This window comes from Arachis hypogaea, chromosome 9 (genome assembly GCF_003086295.3).
Source record: "Arachis hypogaea cultivar Tifrunner chromosome 9, arahy.Tifrunner.gnm2.J5K5, whole genome shotgun sequence".
Classification (NCBI taxonomy): Eukaryota; Viridiplantae; Streptophyta; class Magnoliopsida; order Fabales; family Fabaceae; genus Arachis; species Arachis hypogaea.
This window is the reverse complement of record NC_092044.1, coordinates 15,441,610-15,457,707: the sequence shown is the minus strand read 5'-3', so window position 1 is coordinate 15,457,707 and position 16,098 is coordinate 15,441,610. Positions and strand designations below refer to the sequence as shown.

The following is a 16,098-nucleotide window of genomic DNA, read 5'->3' as shown; positions in this document are numbered from 1 at the left end:
GAGTAGATTTATTTTAGTTCATCAACAGAAATATTCATAAAGACAATAATACAAAGACTGCGTATTGTATTATTTTAATATTAAAATCATAATACATAGATTATGATTGTGTATTGTCAATGCAATATATATTCTATGTATTGTGTTTGTACAGATTAAAACTTTCAAAAATTTTTTTTTTATATTGTATTATTAGGTGTGAAATTCTCCATGATGAACTAAATTATGTATTAAACACTACTACGACCATTTATAAAATGTTACTCACGCTTTGTGTTTTTACAATTAAAATAATAATTTTTAATAAAACGTTAGTGATATTTTGTATTTTAATAATTAATTTTTTTATTAAAAAATATCAATAACTAATTGTGCTACCATCACAACTATATAAAATTTTAAAATAATAAAATATTTTTATATTTCACATTAAAATTATTCACATATAAAAATTTTAATCCCTCTAAAATACTGTAAAACTTCTTTTTTTTTTTATAATATCAACTAAAACTTTATTCATTCTTTAATATTAAAATAAAAAATTCGGATTATATTTCTAAGTGTGAGTAGCCTCAACAAATATCTTAATTTATGAACATAACTGATTATGCAGGAATAAGGAAACTTATTTAAGTTGCATATTATAGTTTTCCACAAAAGGAACTTTATTTACAAAAGTTAGCTCCACAACTTTTTCTTAGTTTGTGCATTATGTGACAATGACAATGCAATGTGAGCAATCAATTCTCCAAGCTGTTAAATTTTAAAGCCTCACAATATGGTGGGTCCTTGCCTCCCTTCTGTTCAAGTTCAACTCTCGTATCATCTCTCTCTCTCTCCTCTCACAATTCACACAAATTCAACTCACCATTATATATTTATTCACAGATGCAAACAGAACCTTCTGGAGGCACAAACTCATAAAATATCTTAGGCACCATGGAATCTCAGCCCTACATCACCAACCCCTCAACCCTCATCACCCAGTCAATAAACGACTACCCTCGTTTTAATTATTTTTTGAAAACCCCAAGCTTAGCCATATCTCATATTATTTAAAAAATATTTTTTAATACATTAAAATTATAAAATACTTTATACAATTATTTACTCTTTTTAAATTTTTTATATAATTAGTATAAAAATTAAATATCACATTACATAATTAAATAAATATATAAAATTAATTTCTTTTAAAAAATATCAAAGAAAACAAAACTTTTGTTTAAAAAAACTATATAAGGTAGCCACCAAAAAAAAAAACTATATATGGCGCAAGTGTCTGGAGAGTTCTTGAGGCTTAGGGTGTGATCTATCTCCAGCAGGGTTTTTTCCTCTGCTCTTCAATCCTTTCACTCCACGAAACCAAAACCAGAATGCTTTGTGCCGTGTACAATTTCAAAAATTTGTAGCCGAAATCCAACTTGCCATAGAAAAAGTATATCATATAATTATATATTATTATTATTAATTACTATAAATAAACAGTACACCGTACGTAGTAATATTGTGTTGTTGGTTTGGTTTCGTGTGATTCCCATCCCATTTTTCTTTTCCTTCTTAAAAGTATATGATATGTACGGAAGCTGTGTTAGATTATCCATAAGGTGATTCAATTTGTCGACAAGAAAACCTTAGTTTCATATTTGATTGGTTCTCAGAGAATTTCATAGTTGTCTTGGGAAAATGGCTGGTGAAGGAGACAAAAAGAACGACTTCTATGCGGTTCTGGGATTGAAGAAAGAGTGCACTGATTCAGAGCTAAGGAATGCATATAAGAAACTAGCACTGGTTAGAATTATTGAACACTTCATTTTTTTTTTAATTCTGTTACCTCTCTTTGTAGAACCCTGTTTTTGTTATAATCTGGGGTTTCTCTGTTCTTCTCATCAGGAGAAAGAAACGAAAATGTTTCCATTTCCTGCGTTTTCAACGAGCGATTGAAAATGAAATATTATTCTTGAAAGTGGAATTTGTAGTAAAAAAAATCGTTTTGGTTTGTTTGTTTGATGGGATAGAAATGGCACCCTGATCGTTGTTCAGCGTCGGGGAATTCAAAGTTCGTTGAAGAAGCTAAGAAGAAATTCCAAGCAATCCAGCAAGCCTATTCTGGTAAATTCAACTTCTGTTATTTTCTTTAATTTTTTCGGTAGAAGAAATTCAACTAAGTATTAAATTAAATATCTTTATGATTGAATATTGACCCGTGATTCACTGTTTATTTACTTATTTTTATGAAAAATTCTATTTATCTATTTTTTTAATAAACACCCGGTACATCACCTTTTTTAACCATGACTGACCGGTTTTTTTTTAAAGTTCAGATTGCCATTTTATTTTGGTGTGGATCGAGTTGTTTTATTTCTTTATTTTTCACGTTTTCATTATTACTAGTAATTTTCTATAGGAACCTTTTTCATTTTCACAAGACATTCCTGTAACCCTGTTTAGCACTTTTTGTTTGTCTAAACTAAAATAGTATTTTTATGTGTGTTGTGTAGTTTTATCTGACGCCAACAAAAGGCTAATGTACGACGTAGGAGTCTACGACAGTGATGACGACGAAAACGTAAGTTACTCGCTTCACCAACACGGTGCCGTTTTGCTTTTCTGATCTCTTTTTGTTTTCCATGTTTCAATTCCTTGCATTTCACTGAACTCGTTCGGGCTTTGGAGTTTGGGCACCTATTCACAGTAACCAATTTCGGTTGGTCATCTGTCGTTTTCAATTTTATTATTTCTTTCTTTTCAATTTTGTATCTTTTATTATTATTATTATTATTATTATTATTATTATTATTATTATTTGTGTAGATTTATAGGTGTTGTCCTATCATTTAGATTCCTTGTCATGTTCTTCGATTGCTTAAAGATTGAGCTTAAATTTTTGTTAACTTTTTTTTTCGGTCTAAATTACTTGTTCTTTTTGTAAGTTTTTCTATATTTAATTAAGGAAACTCCTTGTATTTATATTTTATTTGCTTTATTAGTAAAAGTATAAATATTTGTGAATTTTCTGACATTGCTGAATATATATATATATATATATATATATATATATATATATATATATATACACTTACGATTTATGGTGGTTATGGTGTTTCAAAAAATATTTTTAAAATTAAAGTGACAATTTTTTATTATTTAGCAGTGTTTTTTTTAAATGTTGCTAAAAATAGTATTACCAAATGCAGAAAAAAAGTGTTAATTTAATTTTTAACAATATTTGCATAGTCACCGTAGACATAGTAAGTATAGGGATATTAGAATTTAATATTTATTTATTTATTTATTTATTTATGCATTGTCAATGTAAAATAATTTTGTATGTGTACCTAATTATATAACAATATGTTAGCAATTTTACAATGCTTTTTGTTTGGTGTCTAGTTTTTGCCTAACTTATTTTTTATAGTAACTTTAAAATATTTAAAATTTTTAAACTTTTATACTTTTAAATTTAAAATTAATTATTTTACCTATTTTACTAATTAGGCAATACTTTTTAGACACTATAGTAAATATCATTTTATATTCATGAAACATCATTCACGTTTAAGATTAAGATGAATCCATTTTGTCCTAGAAATGATTGATTCATCGAGATTGTCACAAAGGCACGAACTTTCTTCTTATTATTCAAATCCTATCGGTGTGCAACACGGCACGTGCCACATGGCCATGTTCCATGTTGTTCTTAGATTTCAGTTGGAGCCACTAATTCATAGAATCTGAGATTGGTTAGGGACTTTGGGGTGTAACTAGATCTTGCTTCACACCAAAATAGGTGTATTAGTCTATGTTTTGATCCTATGAGTTAATCGCATAATTTTTCTTGTGTAGGGCATGGGGGACTTCTTGAACGAAATGGTAACAATGATGAGTCAAACAAAGTCAAATGTAAGCACCCTTTAATGTATTGCTGTATTTTTTCTCCCTATGTTTATATTTATTACTCTTCTGGTTTGGATTTGATTAGTGGAATGATTGTGATAAAGGCATAAAGCTAGACACCAAAACTGTTGTTTACATATTTAATTTGTTTAGTGATAAAGCTGGACATAGCAATTAACAGTGTCTCTAGCTGTTGCTTTTCTGTTATCTTTTATGAGAAAAATTCAAAGACTAGCAAAATTTATTATTTTTATCCAGCAGTTTTAGTCACTAGTTCAATTTCTCAACAGCATAATTTTAGTCCACATTTTTAAATATTAATAACTAATTTTTTGCCAAAAATAATAAATTTTGATGACTATTAGCATTCTTCATCTTTTGTTTTTTCCTATTTTTGTGGCAATTTTTTTTTGTAAAAATATTTTATTTACAAATCAAAGTGTTTCTTTATTTTTTATTTTTTTGGTCTTGTACAATATACATTACACAATACACACTACTACTACAAATATGGGTTCTAGGAGGATTCGAACCTGGGTGCAGCCCCAATGAGGCAGGCTGCCATTGATCCAAGGCCTCAGCGGCCTTCATTATCTTGAATAGTTGAATCATTGCTACCCTTTTCCGTTTTGGGCCCAAACGATGCATGTATTTTGTTCTCTTATGGAATTTCCCAAATTGCAAGGGTGCTATTAATAAAGGCAGCATATTTCTGTTATATTACCTTTTTTTTTAACACTCCCTTATTAGCCTATATTTTTTTTAACTATAAAGAAATATGAATACCATTTCAACATAGTATATAGAAAAACGTTTCCATCAGTACACAAAAAAAGGCAATATATTTTTTTTGTCAGACAGATATTAACATATTTTAATGTCCATGTTACAATTAAAATAACAAAAATGTTATTTGTACATTAAAATTAGTCACTACGTATTTGTGTATAAATACATGTATAACTGAACTCATTTTTAATGTATATTTTGTATTTCAATATGTATTTTATATTTGTGGCTGATTTAGTATAGACCTAGCATGGTATTTAAAATGTATAAAATTTAGCATAACAATTTGGTAAGTTTATCATAATTCATTCATGAGCAGGGAGAATTGTTAAGAGGGTTGTGGCCATCCAGAGTAGTGAATAATAGTAACAGGTAGAATACGATGTTGAATACTTGAGTGTCTGCTTTATTTGTTTGTTTTCTTTAGTTTTCTATTGTAATAAGCTCCACTTTTGTGTTGAGCTCTTTCCATTAAAAAAAGAAATTGGTAAGTGTATCAAGCGAAAATACAGAACACACTACTACTACTACTACTACTACTACTACTACTACTACTAATATTTGATGATTAGGTAGAAAGTATTTTGGTTACTTTGATAATTTTGTGATCATTCACAAAGAGTTGAAGGTATTGGAAGCATAAACAATTGATTAATTTATATACAGGAAAATGGAGAGGAGAGCTTTGAGGAGCTGCAACAGCTGTTTGAAGATATGTTTCAAGATGATATTGGATCAGATAGAAGCACCACTTTTACTACTGCCGGTTGCTCCTCTTCGTCGGCGTGCATGGCTTATAATGGAAACTCCAACTCGAATAAGCGAAATTCGGCTGAGATGAATTTTTTGAAGGCAGATAATTCCTTTGACTTTGATACCAGTTACCAGAACTTCTGCGTAGGGGTTAGTATATATAAACAATACAATACTAAACATTTCAGGCTTCTCAGTTCAACTGAATTACTTGTGAGAGGAATGGTGATGATGTGTTTGGAAAAATCATTTTTGGAAACAACAAATGTAGGCTTGTTTGGTTTGTGAAAATAATTGTTGTTTTTATTTTGTAATGTTTTTTGTTTTCAGAATTTCGTGACAAAAAAAAATGAAAGTAGAAAATGCTATCAGAACACACACATTTAATTAATTAAGAATACATGACTTGTGAAATTATGTGGATGTTATTCAGATAGAGGAGTGCTAGGGGCAGCGGTTTTTGTGATTTGTAACTATCAATTAGTTATCACTAGTATTTTTAATGGTGTGAGATTATATTTAATGGTATGAAATTACTCACTTTTTTTTTACTAGTGAAGTACTGGCCATATTTTAATAAAAGTGCTGGCCTGAGACTTTCTCATTCAGATATGCATGATCTCTTTGGGTTCGTAGCCTTGTGAATAATGGTTTAGTTAAGGTAGTTTAGTGTTGAATCTTTCTTAGAGAGTCTCTTAAAGTTTTAATCAATGGTATTTTTGTTCATGTCCTCAAGGCTGGTCTTGTTAATTATCATTACTACCAATGAATGAGGATACAAAAACAATGGCGTTATTTTTGTGAGGTATGTGTGGGACGGGTAAGTGACTCAGCTTCTTCTTGCACAAAAAAAAAAACTGTTTTGTGTTTGCTGAAAAGTCCCAAAACTTGTTTATCACACATTACATACATGTATCATCATTCAAACGTATGCTTTTTTATTGTGAAATTCTCGCTACTTTCTTGTTGATGTTTTTCCCTTGTTCTTGTGTGTAGACAGGGGAAGCACCTCCGAGATATAAAGAGGGAAAAGCTAAAAATAATTCGCGACGGAGGAGGTAGTGGTGGTGGACGACTGCGCACCGAGCAATGGACATGGTGTGCACCAACCTTAGCATTCCATGATGTTATCAAGATGGTTGCAGAATTGTAATTACATTGAATGATAGTTGCAACTATGAATGGGAGAAACAAAAGGAAAGGAAATTGAGATTGGGATTGAGAGTGAAAGGATTAGGGAAGAGCATATTTTTATATTGTATCAATAGTACTAAGCCACTACTATAGCCTCCAGCTATAACTTTGCAAAAAGCAAGGTTGTGGCACCATCAAGATCTTTTGTATGAAGAGTGAGGCAAGGAGTTTTTTAGTTGAAATCAGTCGACAACCCATGTTAGCATATTTACACTCTTGCAGATTTCGGATCATTAGTGAAACAATTCAATAAATGGACATATATGGCGTTTGTGTTGTGTGCTTCTCCCTACTTCACTTCCACTCTTGAAATTGATAACACTATAATTTGAGAGAGTGAGTTTGGTAGTATTTTTATTTTTAATATTTTTATTTTTAAAATTTTGTAAAGGGTTAATAGTTAAATTAGTTTATGAAAGATAAGATATTTTTTAAATTTATTTTTGAAAGATTTTTTTAATTCGATTAGTTTTTTTAAAGTTGCAAATTAATTATATTTATTCTTGAGTCACTTTATTAACATTTATTTTTCAAAAATTGATGTTGTAAAACATTAATTGATAACATATATAATACCTGATATATTTAATTAGATATTGATTAAATATATTTATGAAAATTTATTAATTTACTTATTTTTCTCAATTATAAAAATTCTATTTCTAATATGATTGAGTGACTAAATTAATATATTTTTGTAAACATATTTAGTCAATGTCTAATTGAATAAGTTATATGTTATGTATACTATTAGTTAACATTTCATAATGTCTAATTGAATAAGTTATATGTTATGTATACTATTAGTTAACATTTCATATTATCAATCGTTGATGTAATTTGTGAGTGAAGTAACTGAAAGAAAGATATGATTAATTCGTAATCTTTGAAGGGTCAATTTGATTGAAAAAAATTTTCAAAAACGAATTTAAAAAATACCTTATCTTTTAGGGATTACTTTCACTATTAACTCTTTTATAAAAAATAAAAATAAATTTTTATTATTTTTTTATAAAATTTTTAAAAAATATTAAAATAAAAACACATTAAATCAAAAAATTAAAAATAAAAACATAAATCATAAATCAAACGCATTTTTAGGTTGTCAAAATCTGACTAGGTGAAAGAGAAACAATTTCTTTTGTGTAATATATTTTTTTAATATTTTAACATATAAAGTAATTATATTTAACTATTTTAATCTATAGTTAAATAGTTTATCATCACCATTTTAGTCGTTTAAGTTATCTTGTTAAATAGAACTGATATTTCCACTCCACCATTTGTGAAATACCGATTTTGCCTCTAAATAAAAAATAAAAAGTGTGGTATTGGCAGATAGTGGGTAGTAACTTTAAGAACGTAACAAAGTGGTCCTACAGCACGTGGAGAGAGACCCCTTAAATAAATGGATGAGAATAAGTATTGTATGATCCATAAGCCACTCTCTGCAATGGAATAATGGAAACTTAATCCCAGTACAATAAATATTTTACTGCTAAAATATTTACTTTTTTTTTTCTAAAAGGTATTTCTAAATTTTTGAATTTTTAAAATATAGTTTTTCGCATTCTGCAATCATTTTTTTTGTCATAAAAAATACTTGAAAAGATTTTATATTAAGTTCACATCTTATGAAGATATTTTTTTTATCAGAAAATTAATAAAAAAAATGTCTTTTGCCCCTACAAAAAAAGACATTTTTTTCGTCCTTTACCCAAAAAAAAAAAATTAAGAAGAAAGACATTTCGTACTTAACAAAAAAACCTCTAATTTATTCTTTGTAATTTTCATATGCGATACATCATGTGCATTTCAGTATTTCACACAATAATGGGGCATAATCAAATTTCGATGCTACATTTAATATAATATAATTTAATTTTATATTTAAAAAAAAATTTTAGTTTTACAATCAATAAATGATTAGTTTTTTTTCAATTTTATTTTTTTTATAAATGGAATCAATACTACTTTGTCTATTAAAAGCATTAGACATAACATATCTTCAAGTTGAATAGACACTTAAAAAAATACTTACAATAAAAATTATTTGAATCATGATTTTTTACGCATTTGGATCGAATTTTTACCACTTGTGACAATAATGCTAACTACAAAGAATATAATTAGTCAATTAAAAAAAAAAAAACACATAAAGCTTGGACAAGAAAAAGCAGAAGTTGGGATACACAATTCTAGCACTTTTGGTTTTGAAAGCTTCTTGCTTAGTTGGGACCCAAATTCCATTGCAAGTAGCCAAATATTTTTAATGCTAGCAAGCTAGTGTCTTGATTCGTGGGTCCTTGAAACTCAATAATTGTTAAGCTTTTGCCACACAAGTTGTGTAACTCGTGTTTAATGTAGGAATAGAATAGGGAATTGGTTCACACAATATTGTATGATCCCTCTTCTTTTATCGGTAAAGTCATCGATTGGTATTTGATAGTTGTTAGTTTATTACATATGCAACATTCTAGATTTGTGCAACAGGAAGGTCAGATTATTTTTAAGCACTTAATCATGATACTAATTAAGGATTATTAATAGGTAATTACGAAATAATTGTGAATAAGACTTAACAAGTGGCCCAAGTTGTGTGAAGTGGAAAACGACTTTTTTAGATCAGCAAGGCATAGGGATCGTACAGGGGATCACCAACTTGTTTCCACACACATACACACACACACACACATATATATATATATAGAAATAGAAATTTAAAATCATATTCTATATGCTAACTAGAGTAATTTTTAGGAGAAGACCAATAAAAAATATAACTCTAAAAAAAAGAAAATTTAATATAAAAATTAATAACCTTTATATATTAAAAATTTTAATTTGAGGGAGGCATTGCCTCCTTTCCAACACTAGCCTCTGTCTTGTGCTAATAAGTTAATTTTAAAAATCTTATATTCTATTTTTTTTTAAATTGTAAAAAAAAAATTTAATTAATTAATATCAGTCAACTTTATTTTAGAGTTTATAATTAAAAATATAGAATTAAAAATTTATAATTTAAAATCTAAAATTTAAAATAAATAAAATAATTTTTAAAAAGTGAGCTCATGTTTACTAAAAAAGAAACTTAACTCTAACCATATATAGTTATTTTCAAAATATCTCATGGATCAAAAAAATAATGAGTGGACTTATATTATTACTAACATATTATAAGAAAAATAGTCAAATTTCAACTTTGACTCAGACATTTTTTGTGGAAAAAAGAATTTCGAAAAAATATATATATTAATAGTTACAAAATTAATTTAAAAATATATTTTTTTAAAATAATTGAATATTGATTCTAGTTATTAATCATAATATTAATGTGTTACTAAAAAAATTACAACATTAATATTCTCTTTCAATTATATAATAAATATTTGAAATAAAAAAATATAGATTAAAAAGATAAGTGGTAAAAATTTAAAACTAAATAAAAAAATTAAAAAAATATGTTTATAATAATAATATTTTTTATGTGAATAATATTATGAGATTATTTTTTAATTATATTTAATTATAAATTTAATATATTTTTTTTATAATTTTATAAATTTTTTAAATTAAATCAATTAATAATATAAAATATAAATTATAAGTTATATATACAATGAAAAAAGATAGAGAGAAATAGAGAAGTAGAGAGAGGTAGAAAATAAGATGAAAAAAATTTATAATTTTAAAGAAAAATATTTTATCTCAATTTTAATGATAGAATATCATATAATAGATTTTAGTTATTAAATTATTAATATAATATAGCTATATTTTAATTTTAATTTTAATTTTAGTTTAATTTTAATTATAATTAAAAAATATCTTATTACATATTTTTATTGTCAAATTTATAATTAATTATGGATAATAATACATAAGAGAGATAAAATGTGAATGAATGAGAAAGAAAAAAAAATTCTTTAATTTTTGAAAAAAAATTAATTTTAATTATAATGATAAAATAAAATATGACACATTTTAATTATAAAATTAATAATATATAATAAATAATAAATAAATAAATAAATATTTATTTTTTTCATATATTTCTTGCTGAAATTGAAAATATATTAAAAGTTTCTTGCAATACTTGAAATATATAATTAACATACTCAATCAATTATATTTCAATCAAATATTTGCCGTTATCAAAATTCTCAGATATTCTCTGAATTCAACACTTAATAATTCGCAAAGTCAACTAACTGATAAATTAGTCTAAAAAGTAACATTTAAAAAAATTCCTTGAAAGTCGTTAACAGTTAACACTGACCTAATTTACAATAAGTTATTACTCATTTCGATACTTTATACTAATAAATTAATTTTGAAGAACGAAATCAACTAATTAATCATTCTTTTGGCTACGGAATTAATTAATCTACACCGTACATAAAAGAACCATCTCGGGTTGAACAATTCTATAAATAATAGGTGATTGGACAGGCCAAGTTGGCGTATAAAACTACCAAATTCTAATTACCACCAGAATTAGGCAACTAGCCAACCCATAGTTTGATTCCCCGGTATGGTGACTGTGGAAACCAGCAAGCTAAGCATGTAGATTCTATATTTCTATATGGATATTGTGTTGAAAAACTTGCACATTGGAATTTAATTCCCCCAAGAGAATTGTTGAAATAAACAAGTTTACACAGCAGGATAATTGACAACAGGCATAAAATCTCTTTTCACAAGTTTAGTATCACATTATATAGTACAAATTTCCCGGAGAAAAATAATATTTCGTAAACAGGGACGGATACGTATACAAACTTGTGGAGATAAATGCCTCACTAATATTTTAAAAAGTATATATATATGTAGATAGATAGATATTCCTGTTGTAGAATTGTTTGCCCCAATATTAAAACAAAAATAACCTTATTATATTTTGTGTCAAAAAATTTATTTTATTAAATAAATTTATCTATCGTATCTTATGACATATTTTAGGAGTATAAGTATTTTTTTAAGTTATTTTATGTATTTAATGTATTAAAAAGTAAAAGAAATTTATTTTTTAATAAAATATTTTTTTTATAATATTATTAAAATGTGTTCTTAAGACGCATATTGTTGATTAAAAATTTTAAATCAACTTGCATAGATTAGAATTTTCATGAAGTATGGTTAAAGAATTGAAAAAGCAAAGTTTGAGTTAAATACAATAATCATCAATTGGCTAGATATTGCTAGAAGCTAATGTTGGAAGCTTGAAGATTTTTTGAAGAACATTCAAGAGAGTAATATAACTACAACATTCTACAACAATGAAGAAGTTCAAAATCAAATTGAATTGGAATTGAATGGAAGTTGCACTCATCACCTCCATACTAGAAGAATCATGAAGTGCATTGGAAGCTTAAAGATTGATGACTAAGCTTAATAAAGAATTTTCAAGATGTGCTAGAAATTACAAGAAGTTATTTATTTGAATAGTCAAAGTAAGAAGCAAAGTTGAATAAGTATGTGTATTAAGAAGCTAGTAGAATCATGAACTTTTAGTATAAAACTTTGCCTATATAAAGGCATATATGCCTTATGTATTTTGTGTGTTCCATGAAATGAAAAAAGATATGATTATGTGAAGTCCTTCTTTGTTCTATTATTTCATATGAGTGTTGGTGAAGTTGAGAGATGAAAAATATGATAGCGTCATTTATATGAGTGAGTGATCCTAGGGCCAATTGAAGTGTGGGTATTATATTTACATTTGGTATCAGAGCTGGTTAATCCAGCGCCTGGTGTCTGAGAGTTTGTGAGGTGTGGGAGAGTTCTCACATAGTTGTTGATTCCTAGAGTCGGTATGACAAACACTTTCAATATTGTGTGGTCCGGTCCCAAGTTAGATGGGAAACTCGATTATAGTTATTGGGAGACTTTGATGTCTACCCACTTGAAGGCCCAAAACCTATGAAACTTCATTGAACCGGTTTTGCAAGAAGGAGCAGATGCTGCCCAACAAAGGAGAGATCAATTGGCACTATCTCAAATTTATCAAGGAGTAGATTATACGGTGTTTGGCAAAATAGCAAATGCCAAAAGTGCAAAAGAAGCATGGAACACGTTGAAGCTGTCATACAAAGGCGTAGATAAAGCTCAGAAAGCAAAGCTACAGTCTTTGAGAAGAGAATATGAAAGGTACGAGATGTCTAGTTCAGAAACTGTTGAACAATATTTTACTCGTGTTACTGACCTTGTCAATAAGATGAGAGTCTATGGAGAAGATATGCTCGATAGCAAAGTGGTGGAGAAAATTCTTCGCACCATGCGATGAAGTATGACCATGTGGTGACTACGATACTAGAGTCCCATGATATGGATACTATGACGATTGCAGAGTTGCAAGGAACCATGGAAAGCCACATCAGTAGAATATTGGAGAAGTCAAAAAAATCAACCGAGGAAGCCCTGAAAAGCCGAGTGAATTTCAACAACGTTGCAGAATCAAGCCGTACACAAGAAAGACGAGGTCGTGGTTTTAATTTTCAAAGTAGAGGCAGAGAAAGTTTCAGAGGTAGAGGTCGTGGCAATTACAACCAAAGAAGTTACAATAATTTTACACCACCTAATCAAGGAAGAGGTGGAACGAATTTCAGACTTGTCAACCGAGGAAGAGGTCGAGGCAATTTTTATCAAGAAAGAACCAATTTCAGTTGCTTTCATTGTGGAAAGTATGGACATAAAGCAGCAGATTGCAGATTCAAAGTGATGAATAATAATCAAGCACACGTTGCAGAAAATCAGCATCAAAATACTGATGACAATCCGGGTACTCAGACTTTATTTTTTACAAGTAATTCATGTGATGAAGATGAAAATATCTGGTACTTGGATAATGCTTGCAGTAATCATATGTCTGGTAGAAAGGAGTTATTTTCTTCATTAGATGATTCAGTTAAACTATTATTGAAGTTTGGTAATAGTACAAAGATCTCTATTGAAGGAAAAAGGCACATACCAATTAAATTGAAGGATGGTTCTTTGAGTTATATTTCTAATGTTTTCTATGCTCCTGAACTTGATTATAATTTACTGAGTATGGGACAATTATCTGAGAAGGGATATAAGATGATAACTTATCATGGATATTGCACTGTATTTGACAACAATGGAAGGTTCATTGATAAAGCAAAGATGACTTCAAACAGAATGTTTCCGTTAAAAATTCAACATGTTAATCCCTCTTGCATGAGTTCTGTGATACTTGATGATAACTGGTTGTGGCATATGCGGTTTGGGCACTTTCATTTTTCTGGCTTAAACTACCTGTCAAGAAAAGGACTTGTTTCTGGCCTACCACGGATTCATATTCCCAATTGTGTTTGTGAGATTTGTCAAATGGGAAAGAAGCACAGATATCCATTTCCTATAGGAAAGTCTTGGAGAGCTAGAAGATTACTTGAAATTGTGTATTCAGATCTCTGTTCTGTAGAAGTTCCAAGTAATGGTGGTAGCAGGTACTTTATCATTTTTATTGATATTTTAGTAGATATACATGGGTATACTTTCTGAAGCAAAAATCAGAAGTATGTGATGTCTTTAAGACATTCAAGGCGTTTGTCGAAAAACAAAGTGGTTATAAAATCAAAATTCTCAGAACAGACAGAGGAACAGAATATCTTGCGTGTTCAGGATACTTTAAGCAACACGGAATTCAACACCAACTAACAACTAGATACACTCCTCAACAAAATGGAGTTACTGAAAGAAAGAATAGAACCATCATGGATATGGTCAGATGTATGCTTAAGTCAAAACAAATGCCTAAAGAGTTTTGGGCAGAAGCAGTTGCAACAGCAGTTCATATTTTAAATAGGTGTCCAACAAAAAGTGTTCGTGATAAAACTCCAGAGGAAGCTTGGAGTGGAAAGCGGCCTTCCATCCATCATTTCAGAGTCTTTGGGTGTATTGCTTATGCCCATGTACCAGATCAATTAAAGAAGAAGTTAGATGACAAAGGCGAGAAGTGTATCTTTATTGGTTATAGCACAGACTCAAAAGCATACAAGTTGTACAATCCAAAAACAAAGAAAGTAATCATCAGCAGAGACGTGACGTTTGATGAGAAAGACATGTGGAACTGGAACACAAAGACAGAAAAGCAGCTGACTATAATTCCAAATACATGTGACGAAGTAGAAGAAAGACAACCTGACACAACTGAACAACCAGAATCATCTAGAAGATCGCAAAGAGAACGGAGATTACCTGCTAGATTAGCAGATTATGAAGTTGGCAATGACAACGACCTGTCCGATGAAAAAATCATAAATTTTGTTTTATTTTCAAATTGTGAGCCATTGAACTTTGAAGAAGCCTCTAAAGACAATAATTGGAAGAAAGCAATGGATGAGGAGATTCATGCCATTGAAAAGAATGACACATGGGAGCTGACAGATTTACCAATAGATAAGAAGCCGATTGGAGTAAAGTGGGTTTACAAGACTAAGTACAAACCCAGTGATGAAGTTGATCGTTTCAAAGCAAGATTAGTTGCAAAAGGATACAAACAAAAACCAGGTATCGACTACTTTGAAGTATTTGCTCTTGTTTCTAGATTAGACACTATTCGTATGATTATTTCACTCTCGGCTCAAAATAAGTGGAAGATACATCAAATGGATGTTAAGTCTGCATTTCTAAATGGCACTTTAGAAGAAGAAGTGTATGTTGAGCAACCTGCAGGATATGAAGTTTTTGGAAAAGAAGATAAATTTTACAAATTGAAAAAGATGCTTGGAATGATTAATTCTGCAAGTTTGATTTAAGGGAGGCAATGTTGATTAAAAATTTTAAATCAACTTGCATAGATTAGAATTTTCATGAAGTATGGTTAAAGAATTGAAGAAACAAAGTTTGAGTTAAATATAATAATCATCAATTGGCTAGATATTGCTAGAAGCTAATGTTAGAAGCTTGAAGATTTTTAAAGAACATTCAAGAGAGTAGTATAACTACAACATTCTACAACAATGAAGAAGTTCAAAATCAAATTGAATTGGAATTGAATGGAAGTTGCACTCATCACCTCCATACTAGAAGAATCATGAAGTGCATTGGAAGCTTAAAGATTGATGACTAAGCTTAATAAAGAATTTTCAAGATGTGCTAGAAATTACAAGAAGTTACTTATTTGAATAGTCAAAGTAAGAAACAAAGTTGAATAAGTATGTGTATTAAGAAGCTAGTAGAATCATGAACTTTTAGTATAAAACTTTGTCTATATAAAGGCATATATGCCTTATGTATTTTGTGTGTTTCATGAAATGAAAAAAGATATGATTATGTGAAGTCCTTCTTTGTTCTATTATTTCATATGAGTGTTGGTGAAGTTGAGAGATGAGAAATATGATAGCGTCATTTATATGAGTGAGTGATCCTAGGGCCAATTGAAGTGTGGGTATTATATTTACACATATTAATAAAATCTTATATATTAAATCAATTTAGAAA

The 16,098-nt window shown here is 28.8% G+C and overlaps 1 protein-coding gene across 4 annotated transcripts; it reads left to right on the top strand.

The window, feature by feature from the left end:
- The first annotated feature begins 659 nt into the window (after positions 1–659).
- On the top strand, positions 660–6,904 carry LOC112710505 (uncharacterized). 4 transcript variants are annotated; one of them, XM_072202617.1, is made up of 7 exons: positions 660–781; positions 889–1,791; positions 2,019–2,112; positions 2,502–2,569; positions 3,847–3,903; positions 5,353–5,589; positions 6,436–6,904. In XM_072202617.1, the coding sequence occupies exons 2-7, from the start codon at positions 1,687–1,689 to the stop codon at positions 6,499–6,501; spliced, it is 627 nt and encodes a 208-aa protein (XP_072058718.1). In that variant the 5' UTR covers positions 660–781; positions 889–1,686; the 3' UTR covers positions 6,502–6,904. The 4 variants fall into 4 exon arrangements, 3 of the variants coding, with proteins under 3 accessions (XP_072058718.1, XP_025618535.1, XP_025618534.1); XR_003156866.3 differs by lacking the exon at positions 660–781 and adding an exon at positions 6,176–6,259 and having other exon boundaries at positions 789–1,791; XM_025762750.3 differs by lacking the exon at positions 660–781 and adding an exon at positions 6,176–6,244 and having other exon boundaries at positions 789–1,791.
- Positions 6,905–16,098: the final 9,194 nt, after the last annotated feature.